The sequence below is a fragment of the Hevea brasiliensis genome, chromosome 6 (genome assembly GCF_030052815.1).
Source record: "Hevea brasiliensis isolate MT/VB/25A 57/8 chromosome 6, ASM3005281v1, whole genome shotgun sequence".
NCBI lineage: Eukaryota > Viridiplantae > Streptophyta > Magnoliopsida > Malpighiales > Euphorbiaceae > Hevea > Hevea brasiliensis.
Window position 1 is genome coordinate 106,891,915 of NC_079498.1, and position 25,551 is coordinate 106,917,465.

A 25,551-nucleotide genomic window follows, 5' to 3' on the forward strand; every position below is an offset into this window, starting at 1 on the left:
CAACACCATCCTCAAATGACCATATCTTGTCTTGAATGTTGTTTTGGACACATCCTCATTCCTGATTCTCAATTGATGGTAGTTTGATCGTAGGTTTATTTTGGAAAAGAATCTAGCCTCTCGGAGCTGATCAAATAGATCATCGATCCAAGAAAGTGGATACTTGTTCTTCACAGTCACCTTGTTCAGCTGTCTATAGTCAATACACAACCTCAAGGACCCATCTTTCTTTCTCACAAATAGGACAGGAGCACCCCAGGGTGAAGTGCTCGAACGTATGAAACCCTTGTCCAAAAGCTCCTGTAGTTGCTCCTTCAGCTCTTTTAATTCTGCTGGTGCCATCCTATAAGGCGGCATTGATATGGGGTTTGTAGCCGGAACAACATCAATGCAGAACTCTATTTCCCTTCCTGGTAGTAACCTTGGAAGCTCCTCAGGGAAGACATCCATGAATTCTCTAACAACATGAACATTTTCCATGTTGACACCTTCTACAGATGTATCTCTCACCAATGCCAAATACCCTTGACATCCACGCCTCATCATTTTTCTAGCACTAATTGCTGACACCAAATTATATGGAGCCACGCTCCTATCACCATCAAAGCTAAACTCTTCCACACCAGGTATGTGAAAATACACCTTTTTGTTCCTACAGTCTAACGTGGCATAATGAGTTGCCAACTAATCTATTCCCAAGATTACATCGAAATCCATTATTGGTAGAGGAACCAAGTCTGCTGGGAGGATCTTTCCATCCACTACTATTGGGCTACCCAGAAAAACCATATCTACATCTATGTTGTTACTAAGCGGGGTAGCTACAAACAAAGGACATTCTAAAGTTGTAGGGTTCCTACCCAATCTCATGGCAAACACTGGGGAGATAAATGAGTGCGTAGCACCCGGATCTATCAAAACACGAGCCTCATAGGAACAGACTAGAAGAATACCTACCACAACTGCATTGGAAGCCTGAGCATCCTGATGGGTTAGGGTGAAAACCCGTGCTTGACCCCTACCCTGCATTGCAGAACCCTGATACTGACTTCTACCTCCTGATCTACCTCCAAATCCAAGTCCTCTTTGTCTTCGGCCCTATTGGCCACTGAACTGACTGCTTGGCATGTTGGAAGCACCAGGATAAAACTGATGAGGAACATTTGCAACAGAACCCTGTGACCCTATCTGTGGCTCGCTCAACACTGGGCATTCCCTAGCAAAGTGACCTGGCTGGCTACACCTGAAACATACTCCTAAACCCATCATACAATGCCCTGAATGTCCTCTTCCACACTGTGCCCAAGGTGCAAAGGAGGATCCTAAACCAGACCCAGAACTGCTGTACCCCGAACTGTGACCACTGCTAGATCCGTACCCTGGTCTGAATCCTCAAGACTTGCATCTAAAACCACTCTTCTTATTCCTACTTCTTCCTCTGTAATAACTTTGGCCTCCGCTATCCGTAGTGCCTATGTGGGGAATACCTGAAGAACCCTCTACTCTATTTTTCTTTGCCCTTCCACTGTCATCTCCAGTATAGCTAATCTCAATCTGTTGGCTCGATCAACTAACACATCAAAAGACTGATCAGACATCATGGCCAGGTTTGCATACCTCCTGTCCAGTCCCTTTAGGAATCTTTTTACCTTCATACTTTATGTAGCCACTGCTGTAGGGGCATATCTGCTCTGTTCCAGAAATTCTGTAGCATATTCATCTACAGACCTGCCATTCTGCCTTAGGGCCTCAAAAGGCCACTGCTTTTGGTCTCTGAAATTTTTTGCACAATCCTGTTGATACACAGTTCCACAAACTGGGTCCATGACAAACCTTCTATCCGAGGTAATATGTAGTCATTCATCCATTGTCTAGGCATAGGCCCCATAACATGCTGCACACACTCTATGAGCCTCCTATTAGTCAACTGCAACTCCATCCCTGCTTGTTTGCAGGTTCAAAAACCGATAGGCATCGTCTGACACATCATAAGTACCAGGCACCAATTTCTTGAAATTAATTATTTGTTTATAAGGTTCCCCTCTTGGTGCGGTGGACTGCTGCTGTTGGGGAGGGTGGACCATATACTGTTCCATCATATCGATGGTTCTCTGCAAAATAGCTAGAGTAGCTGCCATTGGGTCCATGGGACCCTGTGCCATAAAAGACTGATCCTGAACTGGTGGCAGCTGCTCTTCTACTTGAGTAGCTCTAGGCCTTCTACCCCGCCTCCTCGAGGCAGGTGCCTCATCCTGTGCCCACACCTTGTCAGGCATATCGGGTTCTGGTGCAGTGGCAGCTCTCTTGCTTTTACGCATTTACCTGAAAATCAGCAGCATTAACCCACAAAATTTCAAAACTGCATATTATACAGCTCTATAGACTCATATTTACACACAATATATGAAGCAGAAACTAGAAGCAAAGAAGACAATGCAAGACGAATATGGACCCTATTTTCCGCATGTGACTCCTATTAGACTCCTCCCAACACTTTAGACAATTTTTCCATATGAATCTAGAACCAGGCTCTGATACCACATTTGTCATAACCCAACCTATGGGCCGGACAGGCACTAGGACCTGGCCAGCCTAAAGCCCCTGAGGCCCGTAATAAGCCTAACTATTCCTCAATCCAACTCTAAGGCCCATTTGGGCCTAGTTTCAAGAATTCAATCGGATAGAGTCCGGCCATAAAATGGACCATTTAACGGGGAGTTTTTAACTCGCCCGACCTGTAAACACAATATATAATCATCTGGGGAGCTCAGCTCACCCTCCATATAATCCTGATGCCATAAAAATAAATGGGAGCTCGGCTTTCTCATCCAGTCCAACATGACAATTATATTACGGACCCAAATCAAATAAATATTTCTAACACATGCGGAGTCTAAGAATTTTAACCCAATAGAACAAACACATTTAAAACTATCAATAAACCTGCGAAGAAGAAGAGCAGGTTAGGCACAACAAAAATCTTCCTGTAGCCTGAAAAAATAAATGAACAGGAGTGAGCGTTCGACTCAGAGAGTAAAATATCAATTTTAACCGTAGTCTCTATAACTATATAAAACTAATGCACCCTATAGAATGAAATGCAACATCGTCAAAAATTTCATACAAATCACATCAAAAAGGCAATTTGGAGCACTCACACACCCAACACTGTCAAACAATACATATATGGGAGCTGATCCCTTATACAACCCTCTTAATTCAACCTCTGTCAGCGAAGATCTCAAGCCGGACTTTCGCTTAATAAACCAAATATGGGGTCCCAGCAAAGAACTCAAGCCGTGTCTACCCCGAAGGACTGGGTCCCAGCGAAGATCTCAAGTTGTGTCCACCCGTCCTGTCCATATCCAACACTATACCACATGCACGCCAACGCACGCACACTGCTCTAAATTACCAAAATAACATCCATGGCACTTTAACATTTATAAATGCAATGTAAAATGTGCCTAGTGTTTAACTACATAGATACATATATATAAGTGATGCATGGGCATACTGGAACATATAATAGTATTAAAATTACAATTAAAATTAACATTTTACTCACAAACTCAACCGAAGTCACTGTGGCGGCTGGGCGGAGGAGAAAGGCTATCCCGGCTCACCTGATAATTTTTATTATAATTATTTAGTACATTTGACTCAATACAAGCTAAGAAAAAGATCAAAGATGTCCTAAGCCATGCCGAAAATTCAGCAGAGTCTCCCCTATACCTAGGACCTACCCAACCTGCAAATGGGTTTAAAATGCACTTCTATATCCACAAACCATACATCCACTACTCAATCACATCACAAAGCCCCTCCTGGGTCCATCCAAACAGTCATCAATCATAATATGTAAAATTACAGTTTAGTCCTTATAATTGACCCTTTTTGCAAAAACTACTCAAATAAGCTCTAAAAATTCTAAAATTTTGCCCCGCGGTCCTTAGCAAGATTACTAAGCTAATGCAAAAGGAATCATAATTTTTTGAGCTACCACGAATATTTTATGAATTTTTAATCCCATTCAAGCACTAGAAAATTATGAAAAAGCAAGGTTTGGATTTACCTATGCCGATTCCGACAATTGGAATGCATCCAGAACGCCTGAAAACGATGGGATAGCTTATAATTTTGACTCGGTTCTGAAATGGTGGGATAGCCACAATACCAGGTTAGAATAAAATATATGTATATAAAATAATTATTTGAAAATTAGGGATGTTACAGTGATTTATTTTTATTGCAAATTTTTGAATGAAATGAATATTATGCTTTTGACTTAAATTGTTGGAAATTTAATTGTATGTGTTTGAATTGTTAATAAATTTTTAGTAAAATGTTAAGATAGTTTTGAAACCACAATGTCATGATCATATATCTGAATGCCTCCCTAGCATGCCTAGTGGGAGGAATTAGTTTTGAATTTTGAATTTCCTCTCTGATTGAAGTGTTGAGGTGTGTGCCAGTAGAGGAAGAAATTGAATGGGTACCCATAGTTTGAGCTAGCTAGCCTTGAGATTCCTCATAAGCCTCCGGCTATTGAGATGAACATTGTACTGATGGTATGATATAACTGTGTGTTTTTATGAAATCTGTTTTGGGACTTCCGAAATGAGACTGTTTTGATTAAAATTATAAATTGTGTTTTGTATTTGTTTTCATTTTCAGTACCATATTTGAATAAATGTGATTTGATTTATGCATAAAATTTTATTTTAGTATGTTGTGCACCACTGAGTCATAGTACTCAGTGATGCTGTTTATTGCTGTTGCAGATAGAGAGACTAGTAGAGCAGCAGAGTGAGCTGCTGAGGATTTCAGAGCTAATTCTGGACCTTTTGTCGGGTATAATTTTATACCCTGATTGTACATGTTTATTTTAATGTAATTGATTACATGTACATTTGTAAATTGGTCATGAGCAGTTGTACAGATTTTGTAATAATATTATTTTGAATTTTCTAATGTAAATTTTGGACTGATAAATGTAAATTAATTTTTCTTTAATGCAATGTGTATGAAATTAATTATTACTATTTTTGAAAATAATTAAATTGAAATTTTGAGTTATGAAATATTGATTGAATTGTGGAGTTTGGAGAAAATTGTGTTGATTTGAGTTGTAATGGTGGTTGTGAGTTGATGAAGTGTTATATTGGAAGTATTTTCTATAGGTAAAATTTTCAGTTTTCTCAAATACAGCCGGCACTCTGCCAAAATTTTTTCAAAATTTGCGGAAAAATCAAAATAGATAAAAATTTTATCAAATCTTTAAACTTCAAGTAAATGTTTTTAATACCTGCTAAAAAAGCTCACCACTTTCAAAAAGTAATAAAATTGTTTTAAAATCGCTTGTAGTATATTTAATAGGTTATCGGTAGACGGAGTCGATAATTCATTAGGTATACTACGGGATCATATTATGTCTTATAGTGGGGTAAGGTGTGACATGTTTTAGTGGTATCAGAGTAAATTTTTAAAGTATGTTTTTGCTTATGAATTTGTATATTTTCTTTAATAAGTACAACTGCTCAATGTCCTTATTTGATACATATAGTGCATTACATTATAAATATGAACTAACAGAGAGAAATCTCCTTGTGTTATTTATCTAGGAGATATCCTACCCCTGATTTGAAATGGAAGAAGGGGACTGCTCAATTGAGCTATCTGTAGAGGCTGAGGCATAAGAGAAAGCCCCAGCTCTCCAAAATGTCAGTGGTTCAGTGGCACCATTTCACAAATGCCGCAGATTTCACTGACACCCGCCCAGATAGGTCGCAATGTTCCAACAGATGGCTGAAAGTATGCCTACTCAAGCTCCACTCCAGACACCGGTGGTGCAACCTCAGGCTCCAGCCAGGCAGTATGATAAACTAGTAAAATATGGGTCTATAGAATTCAAGGGTACAGTAGATCCTCTAGAGGCAGAGTAGTGGTTGGAGAGAATGGACAGAATATTCAAGAAACTGCACTGCCCGAATGAATTGAAATTTAAATATTCAGTGTCACTACTTCAAGGGGATACATATGACTAGTGGAATACCATCCCCCACAGCTTGGTGGAACCTCCAGTATTGACTTGGGATGACTTTATCAGAGGGTTCAGACAAAAATATGTCCCAAATGCATATGTGAACCAGAAGCTACAAGAATTTTTAAGTTTGAAGCAAGGGAATCGGTCTGTGGCAGAGTATGAAAGGGAGTTCTCCCGCTTAAGCCACTATGTAAGGAGTCTCCTATCTACCGGCAAAGAAAGATATAAGAGGTTTGAAATCGGCTTGAAACCCAGTTTGATGATGCAAGTCGTTGAATTCAGACATAATAACTTCTATGAGCTCATCTTTCAAGCACTTGAGTTAGAAAGAATAGAGTCAAAAGGGGCACCAGTGAAAGAGAAGACAGAGAAATTAGAAAAAGAGAAAACTGAAAAGTCAGCGAATCAAAGTTCCAGGGGCAATACTGGAAAAAGAAAGAAATTTGGGGGATCAGACAGAGGTGGAAGGTATGGTAAAGGTAGATTTTCTGGGCAGAGACCCCCTTGGTCTGGTCAGCAAACATCTAGGAATTCTCACCCTCCCCGCCCTTATGAGACATGTGGCAAGACCCATGGTGGTGTATGCTATTGGGCTTCAGGAACTTGTTTTAACTATGGAGGCATGGGCCATCTGGCCAAGGACTGCACCAGTGCCCATAGATTTGGGCCAGCTCCTACTACTGCAAAAGGATCTATCCAGAGTTTTGCTACCAGAGGTTCATAATCGGTTAGCAGAGGAAGAGACAGAGGTAGAGGCAGGTACCGTTAACCAATCAGAACAAGGGAGTGCTTCGGCCAGAGTTTACATGATGAGACAGCAAGAAGAGGTAGAGACTTTGGATATTGTGGCTGATACATTTTCTATCTCTGATCAATAAGTATTTATCTTGTTTGATCCGGGTTCTACCCACTCATATGTTAGTGCTAGCATAGTCAGGTCCCTTGCTGTTCCGTGTGTTAAAATGGGGTTTGAGGTGCTAGTAACTAGTTCATTAGGACAAGAGGTCCGGGTCAATAGAATCTATAGAGATTGTCCTTTGGTGATCCAAGGACATGTTTTTCTGTCAGATTTGATCGAAATGCCCTTCAGAGATTATGATATCATCTTAGGCATAGATTGGTTAGCCAGGCATCATGCAATGATTGACTGTACACTGAAGATAATCACTTTTGGTCTCCCTCAATATGATGATGTGATAATACACGGGGAGAGGCAGTTACTGCCATCAAATATCATTTCGGCTGCACTAGCCAGAAAGATGATCAGAAAGGGCTGTGAAGCATACTTGGCACATGTGATAGACACCCAAGTGAGAAGTCCAGCATTGAGGGACATCCCTACAGTATGTAATTTTCAGGATGTATTTCCTGATGAGTTGCCAGGATTACCTTCGGAAAGAGAGGTGCAGTTTGAGATTGATGTTATGCTTGGTCTGGACCCAATCTCTATAACACCATACAGAATGGCACTAGTAGAACTGAAAGAATTGAAAGTGAAGTTGCAAGACCTGCTTGACAAGGGTTTTATTCGCCCTAGTATGTCACCTTGGGGAGCGCCAGTGATGTTTGTTAAGAAGAAAGATGACACCTTTCGCTTATGTATTAACTACCGGCAGTTGAATAAGGTGACAATAAAGAATAGATATCCATTGCTCCGCATTGATGACCTGTTTGATCAGTTAAGGGGTGTAGCTGTGTTATCCAAGATTGACCTGAGATCGGGTTATTATCAGCTGAAGGTGCAAGAGCAGAGTATTCCAAAAACTGCTTTTAAAACTCGATATGGTCATTATGAGTTCTTGGTCATGCCATTCGGGTTGACTAATGCTCTAGCTGCATTTATTGATCTGATGAACATTATTTTTAGATCATACTTAGATCAGTTTGTGGTGGTGTTTATTGATGACATCTTGGTGTATTCGAGGAGTGCAGAAGAGCATGATAGGCACCTAGAGATTGTGCTACAGACTTTAAGGGAGAAACAACTATATGCCAAATTGTTGAAATGTGAGTTTTGGCTAACAGAAATTGCTTTCTTGGGGCACATAGTATCAGCTGAGGGCATTAAAGTAGATCTCAGCAAGATAGAAGCTAGCCTTAATTGGAAGCCACCCAAGAATGTCATAGAAATTCGTAATTTTTTGGGTTTAGCTGGATGCTACCGCCGATTTGTGAAGGGGTTCTCTATGTTAGCTTCTCCACTGACCAAGCTGTTTCAGAAAGATGTGAAATTTCAGTGGACGGATAAATGCCAGCAGAGTTTTGATGAGTTGAAGAGATGTTTGGCAGAAGCTCCAATCCTGACTTTACCTACCCCAGGTAAAGAATACACAGTTTATAGTGATGCTTCTCACAATGGGTTAGGCTGTGTACTAATGCAAGATCGAAATGTCATTGCATATGCATCACGCCAGCTGAAATCGCATGAGAGAAACTATCCGACACATTACTTGGAGCTTGCAGCTATTATATTTGCTCTTAAGATCTGGAGACACTACTTATATGGGGAGAAGTATTATATCTACACAGATTATAAGAGTTTGAAGTATTTGGGCACTCAGAAAGAATTGAATTTGAGATAGAAGAGATGGTTAGAGTTTATAAAAGATTATGATTGTCTGATAGACTATCAGCCAGGGAAAGCTAATGTGATGGCTGACGCCTTAAGTCACAAGACTATGGCAAGTCTACAAGTTTCTTCTTTGTCCATGGTATATGAATTGAGAGCATTACATGCCAGCTTAGAAATTAATGATGAGGGGCAGACAGTAGTTGCATGGCATGTACAGCCAGTGTTGATTGATCAGATCAAAATGGCTGCACAGAATGATGAGAAATATCAGAAGCTATTAAAAGAAGTCCGGCAAGGCAAGAAATCAGAATTCTCAGTGAGAGATGATGATCTCCTACTAAACCAGGGCAGAATGTGCATTCCTAATGACGTTGACTTGAGACAGATCATTATGAAGGAAGCACATAAGTCTCCTTTTGCTATGTACCCTGGTGACACTAAAATGTACAGAGGGCTAAAGGAGCATTATTGGTGGATGGGTATGAAAAGGGATGTAGCTGATTTTGTCTCCAAATGCCTAACTTGTCAGCAAGTGAAGGTAGAGCATCAAGTACTAGCTGGTTTATTACATCCATTACCAATGCCTGAATGGAAATGGGAACGGATAACTATGGATTTTGTGATGGGACTTTCGAGGACACAAAAGAGTCATAATGCAGTATGGGTTATAGTTGATAGACTGACCAAGTCTGCTCACTTTCTGCCTGTCTGGATGGACTGTAGCCCAGAAAGATTGGCCAAGTTGTACATAGATGAGATTATAAGGCTGCATGGAGTGCTAGTATCGATTGTATCTGACAAAGATCCTAGGTTCACTTTTAGATTTTGGGGTAGTCTTTAGAGAGCCCTAAGAACTAGATTGAACTTCAGCATGACATTCCACCCATAGACAGATGGCCAATATGAGAGGGTAATACAAATATTGAAGGATATGCTACGGGCTTATGTGATTGAGTTTGAGGACAATTGGGACACACACTTGCCTCTGAATGAGTTTGCTTATAACAATAACTACCAATCAAGCATTGGGATGCCTCCATATGTAACTTTGTATGGCAGGAAGTGCAGAACTCCCCTGTGTTGGGATGAAGTGGGTGAAAGAAAGATGATTGAGCCCGAAATTGTTCAGCAGACTGAGGAGAAAATCAGATTAATCAGAAATCGACTCAAAGCTGCATCAAACCGTTAGAAGTCTTATATTAATATGAAGATAAGGGATATTGAGTATATAGTGGGTGAGAAAGTATTCCTCAAGGTTTCCCCTTGGAAGAAAATTATGAGATTTGGCAGAAAGGGAAACTGAGTCCTCGTTTCATCGGGCCATATGAGATTTTGGAAAGAGTGGGTCCTTTGGCATACCGTTTGGCAGTACCTCCAGAGTTGGAGAAGATACATAACGTCTTCCATATGTCTATGTTGAGAAGGTACAGATCTGACCCATCTCATGTGTTACCAGTGAAAGAAATTGAAGTAAATCCAAACCTCACATATGAAGAAGAACCCATAAAGATTCTGGCTTATGAGGTGAAGCAGCTGGGGAAAAAGCAAATACCGTTGGTAAAGGTGCTGTGGAACCATCATTCAGGCCAGGAGGCTACTTGGGAACGTGAGGAGGACATGAGGAGGAAGCACCCACAGCTGTTCAGAGACTAATACCAGGTAAAATTTCGAAACAAAATTTATTTTAATTGGGGGGGGGGGGGGAGAATTGTAACACCCCTATTTGCATAGCCTGGTATATTTTACTGTTCCGGTGATCGGTGTCAGTCCACACAATTAAGGAAATTAGAACCACATATAAGACACCTAGATAAGCCCTAAATGCAAATAATTAGTGATTACTAGATAGTTAAGTATAAATAAGAAAAACAGAACATAAAAAGTTAAATGAGCCAGGAGTCACAGCGATGGGTGACCTTCCCGGGAAATGACTGTGAGGTCAGTCTTTCCCCGAATTTTGAAACGAAAAATGTGATGCCGCGGTCCTAAAGACTACTACGAACATAGTGGAAAAGAGAAAATCAGAAAAGAGTTGTTAAGAAGGTCAAATAATTAGGTCAGGGATCCGGAAGAAATATTGAATAACTAACAAATTGGATCAAACCGGCGAGAGGCAATTTGGTTAATTCACTCCTAGAGGTGATTTCTGACCTAACCGTCCAATAAAATTGAAGAAATGAAAATTTCAGAATCTAGAATTAAATTAAAAAACTATTTAAAAATTTAAGAAAAAGAAAAAGTAATGAAAAGTTGATTTATTACATCATGTGATGACATCAATAATGATGTCAAAAATTAAAATTAATTTGCCCCCAATAATTGACCAAGTCAAATAAATAAAATGACACAAAAAATACATAAAAATTAAAAAGCAAATCACTTTCTTCTCCTTCCTTATTTTCGGCCGCCCCATGCTCCACTCCCACCTCCATTAACAAACCTCCATTAAAGCATGCTCTAAGCTTGATTTCCCTTACTTAACCCTAATTTCCCCCACAATTACCTCATAAAAGCTTGTTATCTTCACTTAAGAAGAAGTTTGAGGAAGGAAAGAAAGGAAGAAAAAGGAAGAAATTGAAGAAGTAGAAATCAAACAAAGGTTAGTACTTAAACTTGACATCTTTTGTTAAATTTTCATGTTCTTAGTTAAGTTAACCTAGAATTGAACTTAAATTCAAACAAAAACTATCATGGAAGGACCAAATAGAAATTTTGGCCAGCTATAGGGGGGGACTTGATTTGCAAGATTTTGATGAACTTCAATGGTTAATTAGGTTGAATTAAGCATGTAGATAATGATTATAAACTTTAATTGCATTAGATTGCACAATTGTGTAATTAGGGTTCTTAAGCATCTTGAAGATTGGGGAAAAATTGGAGAAATAGTCAATTGGTGCAAATGACCCTAATTGAAGTGAGAAATGGTCAATTGGTACCATTTGTGGTATGTTTGAATTGGTAGAAATAAAGTGCAACTCGGATTAGTTAGGGGTCCTAATCTGACAGCTTGACCTAGGTTCTTTTCAGGGGCCAAAACTAAAATTTTACCAACCCATTGGTGTGAGGCCAATTGAGAATGAAAATAGACACATAATGACACATTTTTTATGTAGAAACCATGCCCAGAAAATGACATTAACATAGTGAACAATTAGGTCAAACCCGGGTGGAGTGCACTGCCACTGTACCAAAATGACCAAATATTCATTTGGCCATAACTTGGGCTATACAGGTCCAAATGACCTGATTTTTGTGACATTGGAAAGTTATGACATAGCACTACAACTTTCATGAAGAACACCAACCCAAATTCTGCCCATAACCCAGTCATTTTGCCACTTAAAATTAGTGCTCCAAAACTGCCAGAACCAAATTAGGTGCCCAGAAATCTAGGTTAAACCAATTCGGCCAGCTATGTTCAAATAGTCATATCTTGGGCTACAAAACTCTGAATGGAGTGATTCAAAAAGAGGATTAAAGCTAAGACAATAAGGAACAAATTCTATGAAGAACACTTACTAAATTCCCACAGCAACATGACCAATAAAATAGTACAAAATAGGACATCAAAACTGAAAATTTGAAATTGTGCTTAGGAGACCTAAAAATTGAACGGGCAACCAAAATCAACTAATTAAGCAACCAAAATATGGTATGTGGATAAAATTGAAATTCCCATACCTATTAAGCATAAGAAAGTCAACAATTTGACTTGAATAGTATCATGAATAGTAACCCCGAAATGCAAAATTCAAAAAATATTAAATTAAGCATATTAGAGCTAGACATAAGTAATTGTGAATTTATTATACATTATGATACTGAAACACTGTAAAATTGTGTGTTTCAGTTGAAAAGAATACCGAGAAAGAACCCGAGACATCGAGTCAAGGCCTAGAGGTGACTTGCACAAGGTTTGTGCACAACATAAAATTTTTTTGTAAATTCTCTTGACAATTTATTTTGATGAATAAATTGTGATTTATTTTTATTGCAAATTTGTGAATGAAATGAATATTATGCTTTTGACTTAAATTGTTGGAAATTTAATTGTATGTATTTGAATTGTCAGTAAATGTTTAGTAAAATGTTAAGATAGTTTTAAAATCACAGTGTCATAACCATATATCTGAATGCCTCCCTAGCATGCCTAATGGGAGGAATTAGTTTTGAATTTTGAATTTTCTCTCTGGCTGAAGTGTTGAGGTGTGTGCCAGTAGAGGAAGAAATTGAATGGGTACCCATAGTTTGAGCTAGCTAGCTTTGAGATTCCTCATAAGCCTCCGGCTATTGAGATGAACATTGTACTAATGGTATGATATAACTGTGTGTTTTTATGAAATCTGTTTTGGGACTTCCGAAATGAGACTGTTTTGATTAAAATTATAAATTGTGTTTTGTATTTGTTTTCATTTTCAGTACCATATTTGAATAAATGTGATTTGATTTATGTATAAAATTTTATTTTAGTATGTTGTGCACCACTGAGTCATAGTACTCAGCGATGTTGTTTAGTACTGTTGCAAATAGAGAGACTAATAGAGCAACAGAGTGAGCTGCTGAGGATTTCATAGCTAATTCTGGACCTTTTGTCGGGTATAATTTTATAACCTGATTGTACATGTTTATTTTGATGTAATTGATTGTATGTACATTTGTAAATTGGTCATGAGCAGTTGCACAGATTTTGTAATAATATTATTTTGAATTTTCTAATGTAATTTTTGGACTGATAAATGTAAATTAATTTTTCTTTAATGCAATGTGTATGAAATTAATTATTACTATTTTTGATAATAATTGTATTAAAATTTTGAGTTGTGAAATATTGATTGAATTGTGGAGTTTGGAGGAAATTGTACTGAATTGAGTTATAATGGTGGTTGTGAGTTGATGAAGTGTTATATTGGAAGTGTTTTCTATAGGTAAAATTTTTTGTTTTCTCAAATACAGCCGACACTCTGCCAAAATTTTTTCAAAATTTGAGGAAAAATCAAAATGGACAAAAATTTTATCAAATCTTTAAACTTCAAGTAAATGTTTTTAATACCTGCTAGAAAAGTTCACCACTTTCAAAAAGTAATAAAATTATTTTAAAATCCCTTGTAGTGTATTTAATGGGTTATCGGTATACGGAGTCGGTAATTCATTAGGTATACTACGGGATCATGTTATGCCTTATAAAGGGGTTAGGTGTAACAACTTTTATTCTTAAAATTACTAGAGGTAACTCTTTTCTTTACAACACCAGATTGCTTCATCAAACATCACATCTAGCCCATGCTTGAATTCAAGACTACAGTCCTGTAGTTTCTTTGAAGACTGTCCATGGTTTTTTTTTTACCTTCAATATCTTTCAAGGTTTCCACTTTTGATATTGGGAATGATGGATACATGGCAGAAAGAAATTTAGACCGAGTATCAATGCTGAAAAAGCCTTATAATCAACTATGAAGCTGCGAATCCAATACCTCTTGTGGCACATACTTTACTTTTATCCGCTTCCATCAAACTCAACGAAGATGAAGCACACGGCACAAATTGCTCTCAATCCTTTCAATTTGCTCAAGAATGTGGATCTTTCGAAACGCAAGGAAAGATAGTTTCTTTGCTCTTCATGGGAGTCAGAGAGCAAAAAGGCAGATAGTTTCTTTGCTCTTCATGGGAGTCGGAGAGGAAAAAGGCCTATTCACATTCAATTGCGTTTCGAAGGATCCACATTCTTGAGCCAATTGAAAGGATTAAGAGCAATTTGTGCCGCGTGCTTAATCTTCGTCAAGTTTAATGGAAGCAGATAAAAGTAAAGTATGTGCTATAGGAGGTATTGGATTCGTAGCTTCATTGTTGATTATAAGGCTTTTTTAGCATTGATATTCTGTCTAAATTTCTTTCTGCCATGTATCCATCATTCCAATATCAAAAGTGGAAACCCTAAAAGATATTGAAGGTAAAAAAAAAATCATGGAGAGTCTTCAAAGAAACTACTGGACTGTAGTTTTGAATTCAAGCATGAGCTAGATGTGATGTTTGATGAAGCAATCCGGTGCTGCAAAGAAAAGAGTTACCTGTACCTCTAGTAATTTTAGGAATAAAAGTAGCATGTGCATATTTGCTATCTCTTTAATTTGCAATGTTATTTAGCTACTTACTGAATGCTATCGATGCTTAATCTATAATAACAATGAAGATTGCAAAGGATGATGGTTCCATCAATGTAAAACATTCCTCTTCTTTATCTCTTTCTCTCTGTTTGAATTGGCCTCTAAGAATCAGAACAAGCCTCCACTTTAACTCCACACTCATTTTGTAGTGTTGCACAGTAACCCTACTCCACATTTTTCTTTGTCGTATGCCAAAAAATTCAAATTAAACTCAAGACTCAGAAATTCAACCATAACCCTTTGATTGAACTAAACTTCTTCTTTTTCTTCCTCTTGTTTTTCTTCTGATGATGAGTGTATGTGTTGAATTGGAGAGTACAAACGAAAGGTAGAGATTCAGTCTAGGGGAAGGAGGAGTCGTGGGTCTATTAAGGGAAAAGAGAAGTTATGGGTCTTTAAGGGGAAGGAGAGGGGTATTTTTGAAATTTAAAAATGTTTCCAAAATGCAAAGAGTTGTATTTTAAATAAACAAGGGATATTTTAAATGCTTTTAAGGAACAGATAATTAATTTTTATGAAATACAGGGATTTCATTGTCATTTTTTTGGAAATATGCTTAAAATGAAAACATTACAAACTGCTGTTTTACCCACGCGCATAAGCGGTGCGATTATTATTATTATTTTCCATAAAAATCAATTCAATCCATATCTGACTAAAAAAAAGGAAAAAACCAATAACGCATTAAGTGAGCAAAATTTAAAAAATTTAAATAAAAATTAATTTATTAATAAAAATAAAATATAAAGACTAAGTTATATAATTTTTAAATTATAAACTGATTTATTAGTTATAATAAATTTTAAATATTAAATAGTAATATTTATTATTATTAAAAAGCTTCTCAAATCTATTATGACATGTATTTTAACTTTTTACTATATCAAAATAAAGAATTTTACTTTATTATAATGGGCATAAGTATAATTTATAAAATCTTAAAAATTAAAAATTTGACAGATATTTAAATGTAAATAATACTTTAATTTTCAAAATATGATTTATTTTTAATATTAAAATTAAAAATTAGACAGTCTCATAATCAGCTGTTAAATACATTGAAAACTCCAAAATTAAACAACATTCAACTGATATGAGATTTTAATAATAACTCAATAATGTTATATAAGCTAACCCCTTTAATTCTTTTAAATTGAATCCTTAATCATTTAAGAACAGGCAGTGTGGCTCACCGCATGTGAGTGGCACGTGGTGACAAGGACATCGAAAAAATAAGATAAAATGATACGCTAATAAAATGAAATAAATAAAATAAAAAGAGTTAATGAGTTTCTCATCCCAATCCGAACACTTCGCTTGTAACTCCACGTCTCTGTGTCTGTTAGGCTCTTGCTCGCTCTCCTTTCATTTAACTCTTTCTGATCAAACCAGGAATTCATGCCTATTTAACGTTACATGTCCTCCTTAGTTTACTCTGCCTTTCCAGTTCAGAATTCAGAAGCAGAAAAATCCAATTCGCGTAACTTTTAGCTCCTGATCATCACTCTCTCTTTGTTGATTTTCTTCTAATCTGAATTTTTTATTCATTAAACACTTGCCGAATCTGTTTGGTCGCCAGGAAAACATCGCCACAGAAAAGATTTTATAATTTTCTGCTCTTTCTGATTTGCTGTCTTTTTGTTATTGTGGTGCTGTTTTTTTTTTCGTCTTTGAGTTGCTGGGGAATGAAAATGTAGAGGATACTGTTGTTGATTTTGGTCCTGTTTTATTTTATCTTACCTCTTTTTCTCTTGTGGCGTGTTTGATTTATGAGAAAATCGTGGAAAAAGTTTTTTCTTTAGCTTAAAATTTCTCTTTCAGAATACTGATTTTTGGCTTGTTTTTGGTTTCTGAAGAAGTGTGAAGAGTTTTGGAGTGATAATTGAATTTCAGATTTAAAATTTGATGTACCGTGCTTAAATATGTAAATCTCTCTTTTTTTTTTGGGGGTGAATGAATTAACATTTTTAATTCTTTTGTTTATTTGTATGTAGAGATGGGTTTTGCAAGGAAAGAATATGAATTTTTGACCGAGATCGGATTAAGTGAGCGCAACTTGGGTTGTTACGTGAATGGCACGTGGAAAGCACGTGGCCCAGTGATCACCACTTTGAATCCTGCAAAAAACCAGGTCGGTTTTCTGTTTTGGTATATGATTATTTTTTGTTTTTGTTAATCCGGGTATAATTCCATTCTGAATTTCATTTGATAATAATTATCCTTTTATGATGATATATTTATTTATTTATTCGCTTTTATGTATGTATCATTTCCATGGTTAGAGGATTAAATATGAGTATTTTTTGTTTTTTTGGCTTGGTATGATTTGCAGGCTAGCATTAATTAGTTTATTATCTTCTTTCGATGATCAATTAGATTTAATTAAATGTGCTCCAAATTACTTCGGCAGTCACTACTCTATGATTGAATAGTCAGTTACGTATTGCTAACAGAAATACATTTCGTGAACTTCAGCTGGCGTCTCTAAGCTTCAAGCACTAGTTGTCGTATAACTGACTACTGACTGCTTATAGTCAAAGCGAAATTTTCTTTCAGATTGCACCATTTTTTTTTTTTCCTTTTTCCTTTTCAAAAATTTTGCTAGAGTTGCTTCCATATACATCCATCAGAACTGCACTCGTTTCCAATCATTGTACCTGTCTTAAGAAATTTTTGTTTGGAAATAGAACTTTCTTGCTTCTTTGCTTGTGTGTTTGACTGGATGATGAGGTCCCTTTTGAATTACAATGCAAAGTTAGTTTTTGTGCATGTTGAGGTCATGTGGTGGTTTGGTGTTTCTTGACATGATTGCATTGTGGCAATACATTATCAAGTTAATGATTTATCCTCAACGTTGACTCAAGGCAATAGCTGAGGTTGTGGAGGGTTCCATTGAAGATTATGAAGAAGGCATGAAGGCTTGCAGTGAAGCAGCTAAGATATGGATGCAGGTGTGATAAGTAATACTTAAAATTTTTATCACCATTATTGATTTCTTTTAGATTTTTGGAGGTAGGGGGAAATGTTGTAAGAGTGTGCGTTTAAGTTGCATATGTTTGACTTTGACCCATCATAAAATTCATCGGTATGCCAACTTCTTGGAATATGCTTCTTCACTTGCCTGCCTATTCTGCTTGAGATCAACTACTAAGGCCTTGCAGGTTCCTGCACCAAAGAGAGGCGAAATTGTCAGACAGATTGGGGATGCATTGAGGGCAAAACTTCAGCAACTTGGTCACCTTGTCGCACTTGAGATGGGAAAAATACTTCCTGAAGGCATAGGAGAAGTTCAAGTATGTCTCCTTGTTTTAAAATTTTACGCTTTTGCAATTTTACATTGGATGCTCACGCTTATATTGTTTGTGATATCAATTGATACATTCTGTGATGCTAGTTACTACTTAATCTCATGTAGACATGGACTTAAATGCTTTGTTACAATAGTAATAGGCTGTTTATTTACTTGCTTATATCATTTGAGAAGCACTTCTAATTGCAGGAAATCATTGACATGTGTGACTTTGCTGTTGGATTAAGCCGGCAACTGAACGGATCAATAATACCTTCAGAGCGTGAGTTTAAATATTGGTTACTTCCATATATTTTGTTGGGTTGACTTGTCAAAATATTCCCGTCCCCCTCCCCTCTCCCTCTCTCATGTGCATCTTAAATGGGTGCATATTTGTGGAGAATGTTGGAATTTGTTTATCATGTTGGAATTTGTTTATCATATGCAGCTGATATTTTCTCCTTGTTCAAAAGCTAAATTGGATTTCTTTCTCTTTTTCTTTCAATTTTGTAAAATTAGTCCTGGAGTAATTGTGTTTATTCTCTAACAGGTCCAAATCATGCAATGTTGGAGGTACCTTGCATGCCTGTGCTTTTCAATTGGAACTGCTTGACTATTTCTTTTGTTGGTCTAAACATTTTTTTTCTTTATGCATTTTTTCATTGCAGATGTGGAATCCTCTAGGGATAGTTGGTGTGATTACAGCTTTCAACTTCCCATGTGCTGTTCTTGGTTAGTACTTGATCCAATTTTTGTAAATTAGCAATTTTGTGTTTATGAGCTTCAATTTTAATGGCAATTGCTTTAGCATATGGTTTTAGCCCCTTCTTTCTCTCGCTTTCCCCACTTCTACGTGATTTCTAATGTCTTGTTTAGTTGAATGTTTATATGCACTTCGTGGCTGAGAATCATGCTTGCAGCCGTTTTTTTTTTTTTTTTTGTCATCCAGGAAGGCATGAAGTAAATGTTAATGCAAATCAACAATCTTGGATTACGTGAATCTATAGTATGCTAGTAAATAGGTTTCTTTGAAAATTGAAGAAATGCTTTTTATGTTTGTGTTATTGTGGCTGTTTATTAAGCCTCCAAGTGGCCTCTAACACATGGCATTTGTGATTTAGTTGAGAATGAAGGGTCAAATTAACTGTTGATATTTTCTGTATGTGATTCATGGTAGCCTCAGTTGAAATGTTAATATATCAGCTTTATTTTAATTTTACCAGTACATACTGATTATCTAGGAGAATCATTGTTGTTTTCAAATGTTAGAACTGCAAAAGTTGTGTAATTTTTCCAATAAGGAAAGAACAATCATGCATAGATGTTTGTAGCGCACTTCAATATTCTGCCAGGTTACTTTCCTCAAGACTCCATGTCCTATTTGCTAATTAGAGCTAGCTTTTTTCTGCCTGTAGTCCTGTACTCCTCTTCTTGATCAAATTTTGCACATTTACTGACCAGAACTTTCTTTTTACTGAAGTTCAAATATATTTCCATCTAGTTGTGCCTTGAATTGATATATAAGTTGTTTTATAGGATGGAATGCATGTATTGCACTGGTCTGCGGCAATTGTGTTGTTTGGTAAGTTATAATCAATCCGGAATGAGACACTAAATTTTCTGGTTAGCTTTAGTCAATTCAAATCAAATACTAAGGGTTTTTTTTTCCCCCTCATTCTGCATATCATGATGCCATCCTGCAAGTTTCATGCTTTAATATTATGGACCACCTAGCAAGTTGTTGATTGCTTGAAGTGTATTCCAGATGTTATTAGTATTTGCATGTGAATGACTAAAAACTCTGTGTTTCCTTTGCATGGAATAATAGAACCAATTACTTTGTTCTTGAAGCGGTTAATGAATGTTATGGTCCTGGCCTGTTAGATCAAGATATGAATAAAAGTTTGAGAAGATTGTTACATTGTCAAATAAATTATAGGATTCAAAGTAAAACAAACTTTTTTTTTGTTAACTGAGGTTTGGTATCCATGCTTAATATAAGATCTATGTTAGTATTGTTTAGAACTTCCAGCTCATTGTTTAAGTGCATTTGTGACCATCAGCATGAAATATAAAGTTCAAATGTCAACATATATTCTGATACACTTTTTTAAAAATATTCAAGTAAAAGGAATATATATATATATATATATTCCTTTTACTTGAATATTTTTAAAATATATATATCCTTAATTACAATTTAATTCTGCTTATAGGAAAGGTGCACCAACAACTCCTTTGATCACTGTAGCAATGACGAAGCTGGTAGCTGGGGTGCTAGAAAAGAACAGCTTACCTCCTGCAATTTTTACATCCTTTTGTGGTGGTGCTGACATTGGTCAAGCAATAGCAAAAGACACACGCATTCCTCTGGTTTCATTTACTGGGAGTTCAAAGGTATCTCAATCTTGTGCCTTGTTAGAAATACCTTCACTATTCACCTTGTCTTTTGTTCTTGGTCAATTTATTTATGAAATTTGATCTATGTACTATTTTTTGAGGCATTGAATATATTTGTTTAATTCCATGAAGTTGTAAAATATAATACATACGTTCAGAAAATCTTTTGGGACTCATTATTTCTGGTCTTCTCACCTCATTAACAAAATTTATAGTTACTATATTTTGATTTATGTCACTTCAATTTATGAAATATTGACTTTTCTCCATTTTCTTAGAAATGCATATGTGTTTGAAATTTTTGTCGTGTTTGCTCTAGATTTATAATTATATGGACACATAATTAATGTTAATTACTCTGATAATTTCTCAAAGGAACTAAGCATATTCTACAGGTTGGCTTAATGGTGCAACAAACAGTGAATCAGAGATACGGTAAATGCTTGCTTGAATTAAGTGGAAACAATGCTATAATAGTAATGGATGATGCAGACGTCCGGTTAGCTGTTCGTTCTGTTTTGTTTGCTGCTGTTGGGACTGCTGGACAGCGGTGCACAACTTGTCGTAGGCTGGTATTCTAATATATGTAATTTTTCATTTGGAATCATATGGTTATAGCAGCCAAAAATTTACTTATTGAACTTTTGTTTGGTTGTGTTGAAGCTTCTTCATGAGAGTATCTATCACACAGTACTTGATCAACTACTTGATGTATACCAACAAGTTAAAGTTGGGGATCCATTGGAAAAAGGTACCTTGCTTGGGCCATTGCATACTTCTGAATCAAGAAAGAATTTTGAAAAGGGAATAGAGATCATTAAGTCCCAGGTAAGCTGTAGTTTTCTCTCTTGGGCCATATTTAGCCAACGTTTCTAATATTTCAAACATAAGCATTCTTCTCTCCTCAATGGTCTAAGCTTCCTGGACCACAAAACAAATTGGAAATTTGCAAGGACCCAAAACGGTTAGATTTTCGTGAAGTCATTTGAAAAATCTGACAAACTGATATTTAATTTAAGATACTGTACTGATTTTTAAATAAACAAGTCATGTATGAAGTTAGGTTTTGCCTGTTGGGAACCCAGTGAATTCCCCTCATGATGACACTTAAGTTGTTACTTCCATATGGTTGAGAAAGTCAAGAAGAATGTAGTAGCATGTGAAGATCTAACATGTACTTGAAACCTTCACTGGTGGTTGATTTAGTCCCATTTCAATGGTTTTTGAGTTGGGATTGGGTCATTTTTCCTGATGTTCAACTAATTTAATCTACTATCTATAATTTTTCAGGGAGGGAAGATCCTAACAGGCGGTTCAGTTATAGAATCCGAAGGCAATTTTGTGCAGCCCACAATAGTAGAGATTTCTCCAAAAGCAGATGTTGTTAAGGAGGAGTTATTTGCTCCTGTTCTTTATGTTATGAAATTTCAGGTAGCCTCCCGGTTAAGTTCTTTTGTTTGGTGGATTGTGAAGTAAATACAATTGAAATTTTCCTTCTGCTAAAACAGAAATTGCTTTTACAATTAGTTTGTTGGGTTCAAATTGAAATTCCTGATATTTTAAACAGTAGTGTTTACATTGTAATTTACACCCTGCTTTAGTTTTTTTCTTTTTTCTTTTTTTTTGATACTTTAACCCTTATTTGTATATATTTTCTTTTATTTTTCTGGATTTCTGCTGAGCTGCTTTCTGAAGACTCAGTTGTTTTTACAGACTTTACATGAAGCAATTGAAATAAACAATTCAGTGCCTCAAGGACTAAGCAGTTCTATCTTCACCCGCAAACCTGAAGTTATCTTCAAATGGATCGGGTTAGTGTTTCCACCATGAATGTAGAGTTAATTATATATTTTGATGCTTATTGTACCTTCAAAAGCCTTGAATGAGGGAGATGTTTGTAGTTGCTTATCTTCAGAATTTTAAATCCTTTTGCATCATGTTTTGGATTGAAATTCATTAATTGCATTTGGAGCATCTTACTTCCAAGCAATTTTCCTAGTTAATTTTTCTTATTCTGACATCAAATCCAAATTGATATTAATTCTTTACAAGATATGTGCTCCAATTATTTGTATGTTCTATTAAAATATTCCTTTCTGGCTGCTTAGCATCAGAAATTTCTCGCTCAATTACATATAATGCAGGCCGCAAGGAAGTGACTGTGGTATTGTGAATGTAAATATACCAACAAATGGTGCTGAAATTGGAGGTGCTTTTGGTGGTGAAAAGGCTACAGGAGGTGGTCGTGAAGCAGGAAGTGATTCTTGGAAGCAGTACATGCGACGATCCACTTGGTAAATTTGATTAAACACTCCAATGTCTTTGTTGCCTTAGCATCTTGACTTTTTTGGTTTAGTCTGATAATTTGCATTATAAAAGTTTGATCATGACTTTCCCATCTCTTATCCCATACCCTTTGGAATAGTAAAAAAAGGAAATCAATAAGCGTCCTCTAGGTAATTCTTTATAATTAATTCCTGCAGTACTATCAACTACGGGAATGAATTACCGCTAGCACAAGGCATCAATTTCGGCTCATAGAAAACACATTAAGGTCAAGCATGTCTACTTTGTAAGTATTTTCTAAGGTGTGTTGATCTTATTATCTCATTTAGCTTTGCCATGTATAGTTTAATTTGTTTCTTGTCATTGCAGAAGCATTATATTCGTTCAGAGCAAAGCATTAATGTCAGAGCTTTTGTGCACAAAACTAGAACCGGATTTTATCAGAATAAGTGTCTGTTGACAAATTATAATGATAATAATAATGTGTGAAGATCAATCGCGCGAATTGATGTTTAAATGACTATTTTCTATCAAGTTTGATTCTTCAAAAGGGAAATTGTCGTTATTTTCCATTTCTTGTTTTACCTAAATACATGGAATGGTTCTATATAACGTGGCTGTATTAAACAAAATATTTTTAAAAAATCATTGAACAGATATTTTATTTTGTGTTGTTTAAAGTTTTTCATCACATAAAAATTACCCCAAACTTATTTAAAGAAATATATTGAATTTTTTAATTTTCTTTTTACATTTAGCCCGTAGTCAAGGTAAAATAGTCTATCAAAAGTTGAAAATAAAATCTATAATTTCAAAATTACACCTCATAAATAATTTCAATTAAAATTCATATTTTTCACTATAAAATATGAATATGAATTTAGTAATAGGGTCTTAATATATATATAATATAATAGGTTGTCTTTTTTTGGTAAAGATATATTACTTGCAATGGTAGCTGTTCTTGAATCTGTTGAAGTTTCAGCCAAATCCAATATAGATAGATATGATTTGCCTAAACAAATTAAGCTGCCATTGCGGATTTAGCCAAACCCAATATAGATTGAGACCATGGATTTGATTTAGTTTCCTCCAACATTTTATGTGGAATAAAAGACCAGGAAATAAACATTCTATATGAAACGAATGTTTGTATAATGAATATAAGACAACATATCATGTAAAAAATAAGTTTGATTGCATATCTTCTTCATGACATCTAATTCTTTTAATGTGATATTGCCCAACAGATAGCATCTTCTCATGTGTTTCAACTGCAATAATTTATATTGGCTCAATTACTCTTTTAATTTTTTAGTTTTAAAGGAGAATAAGAATTATATTTTTTTTTTATGGATTAATTAAGGAACTGGCATATGACATGGAAAAACTCATATAAGAAATTAATTGAAAATGAATTATTAAAAATTAATTTAAAAGATAAAGATGTTGGAATTATATAAAATATTACATATAAATGAATTATTTTTGGGACAGTGATGTTGTCAGCATGCAATGCTATTAGTGTGTATGTGTGATTTCAGTTTATTTTCTAATTAACATTAAAAGTGAAATATTAGTTTTTATTAAAATTATAAATAAAATTTCATTTTAATTTTAAGTAATTTTTGTTTGATTTTAATTTTAATTCATATTTTAATTTATGCATTTAAAATTTTAATTTTTTGTCTGAAAAAAAATATTTTAATTAAAAAATAAAAAATACAATTATTTTTTATATGCATTTATAATTAAAAAAATTTAGATTATATATTATAATTTTAACTATATACATATTCAGTTTTTTCATAAAAATATAAATTAAAGGAAAACAATAAACAAATTTAATTCAATATAATATAAATTTTATAGCAATATATATTATATATTTTTTTATTTCTTTGATTTAATTTGAGACTCTGATAATCCACAATTGTAGCCCAAATTTGGAATGCTCTTATTGGCCCAAAATACTGTCTGAATGGCCTTCAACAATAATTGAGATTAAGCAGATTTTGTTCTCTTTATGTTTTAAATTGAAATTCTTTAATTGGAACATCTTGCCATTGCATTTGGCAACTTTTCTTACATCAAAATCCAAATTGCTATAAATTCTTTACAAGATATAAGCTCATACTATTTGTATCTTTCTACTAAAATATTCCTTCTGGCTGCTTAGCATCAGAATTTTCTCACTCAATTACAAATATATATACCAACAAATATATTGAGTTTTTCAAAATTTTACCTCACAAATGATTGCTTATAAAAATTCTTTATTTTCCAATATAAAATTATACAAACCAGCACAAATATTGAAATCACTCCTATAAATTCAATTCATTACTTTCTTTAGACTTGGCATTATAATAAGTACAATTTCAAACCAGAAAATTCTGAATTTATTGGAACTTAACTAAAAAAATTTAAACTTCGCTTATTTTTTAAAAAATAATTTATATATGAAAAATAATTTTCATGAAAAATATTTTTTAATTTATTTGGTTATAATTTTAAACTAATTGTATATATACATGTTTTTACGTTTTAATAAAAGTATTAAAGTTTAAAAAATAACTTTTTTTTTAGAAAAAAAATAATTTTTCTTAAAAATGACTTTATTTTCTCTATGATTTGACCCATTTTTTTAAGTACTATACGGAAAAATATGAAATAAATGAAGCTTTAAAAACCAAAAAATAATAGACGACTATAACTTTATTCCTATAATCATTTGTTATGTTTTAGATAAGCAAAAAAAAATTGAGAGAGTGTATTAAAATTATCAGCAAGTTTA

General features: G+C 35.1%; 1 protein-coding gene across 1 annotated transcript; it reads left to right on the plus strand.

The window, feature by feature from the left end:
* The first annotated feature begins 16,055 nt into the window (after window positions 1–16,055).
* Window positions 16,056–23,304, plus strand: LOC110664616 (aldehyde dehydrogenase family 7 member B4). Its single transcript, XM_021824366.2, has 16 exons — window positions 16,056–16,259; window positions 16,774–16,910; window positions 17,644–17,730; window positions 17,941–18,072; window positions 18,279–18,351; window positions 18,619–18,641; window positions 18,737–18,800; window positions 19,605–19,650; window positions 20,285–20,465; window positions 20,864–21,040; window positions 21,132–21,296; window positions 21,759–21,899; window positions 22,182–22,279; window positions 22,613–22,762; window positions 22,952–23,040; window positions 23,124–23,304. The coding sequence occupies exons 1-15, from the start codon at window positions 16,196–16,198 to the stop codon at window positions 23,007–23,009; spliced, it is 1,596 nt and encodes a 531-aa protein (XP_021680058.2). The 5' UTR covers window positions 16,056–16,195; the 3' UTR covers window positions 23,010–23,040; window positions 23,124–23,304.
* Window positions 23,305–25,551: the final 2,247 nt, after the last annotated feature.

Bases quoted from the DNA above. Each gene is read 5' to 3' on its own strand.
- LOC110664616 (XM_021824366.2), top strand. From the start codon at position 16,196: ATGTCCTCCTTAGTTTACTCTGCCTTTCCAGTTCAGAATTCAGAAGCA. The intron at 17,731-17,940 runs GTGTGATAAGTA...AAGGCCTTGCAG, and splicing joins CAGCTAAGATATGGATGCAG to GTTCCTGCACCAAAGAGAGG. The intron at 18,642-18,736 runs GTACCTTGCATG...TTTTCATTGCAG, and splicing joins CAAATCATGCAATGTTGGAG to ATGTGGAATCCTCTAGGGAT.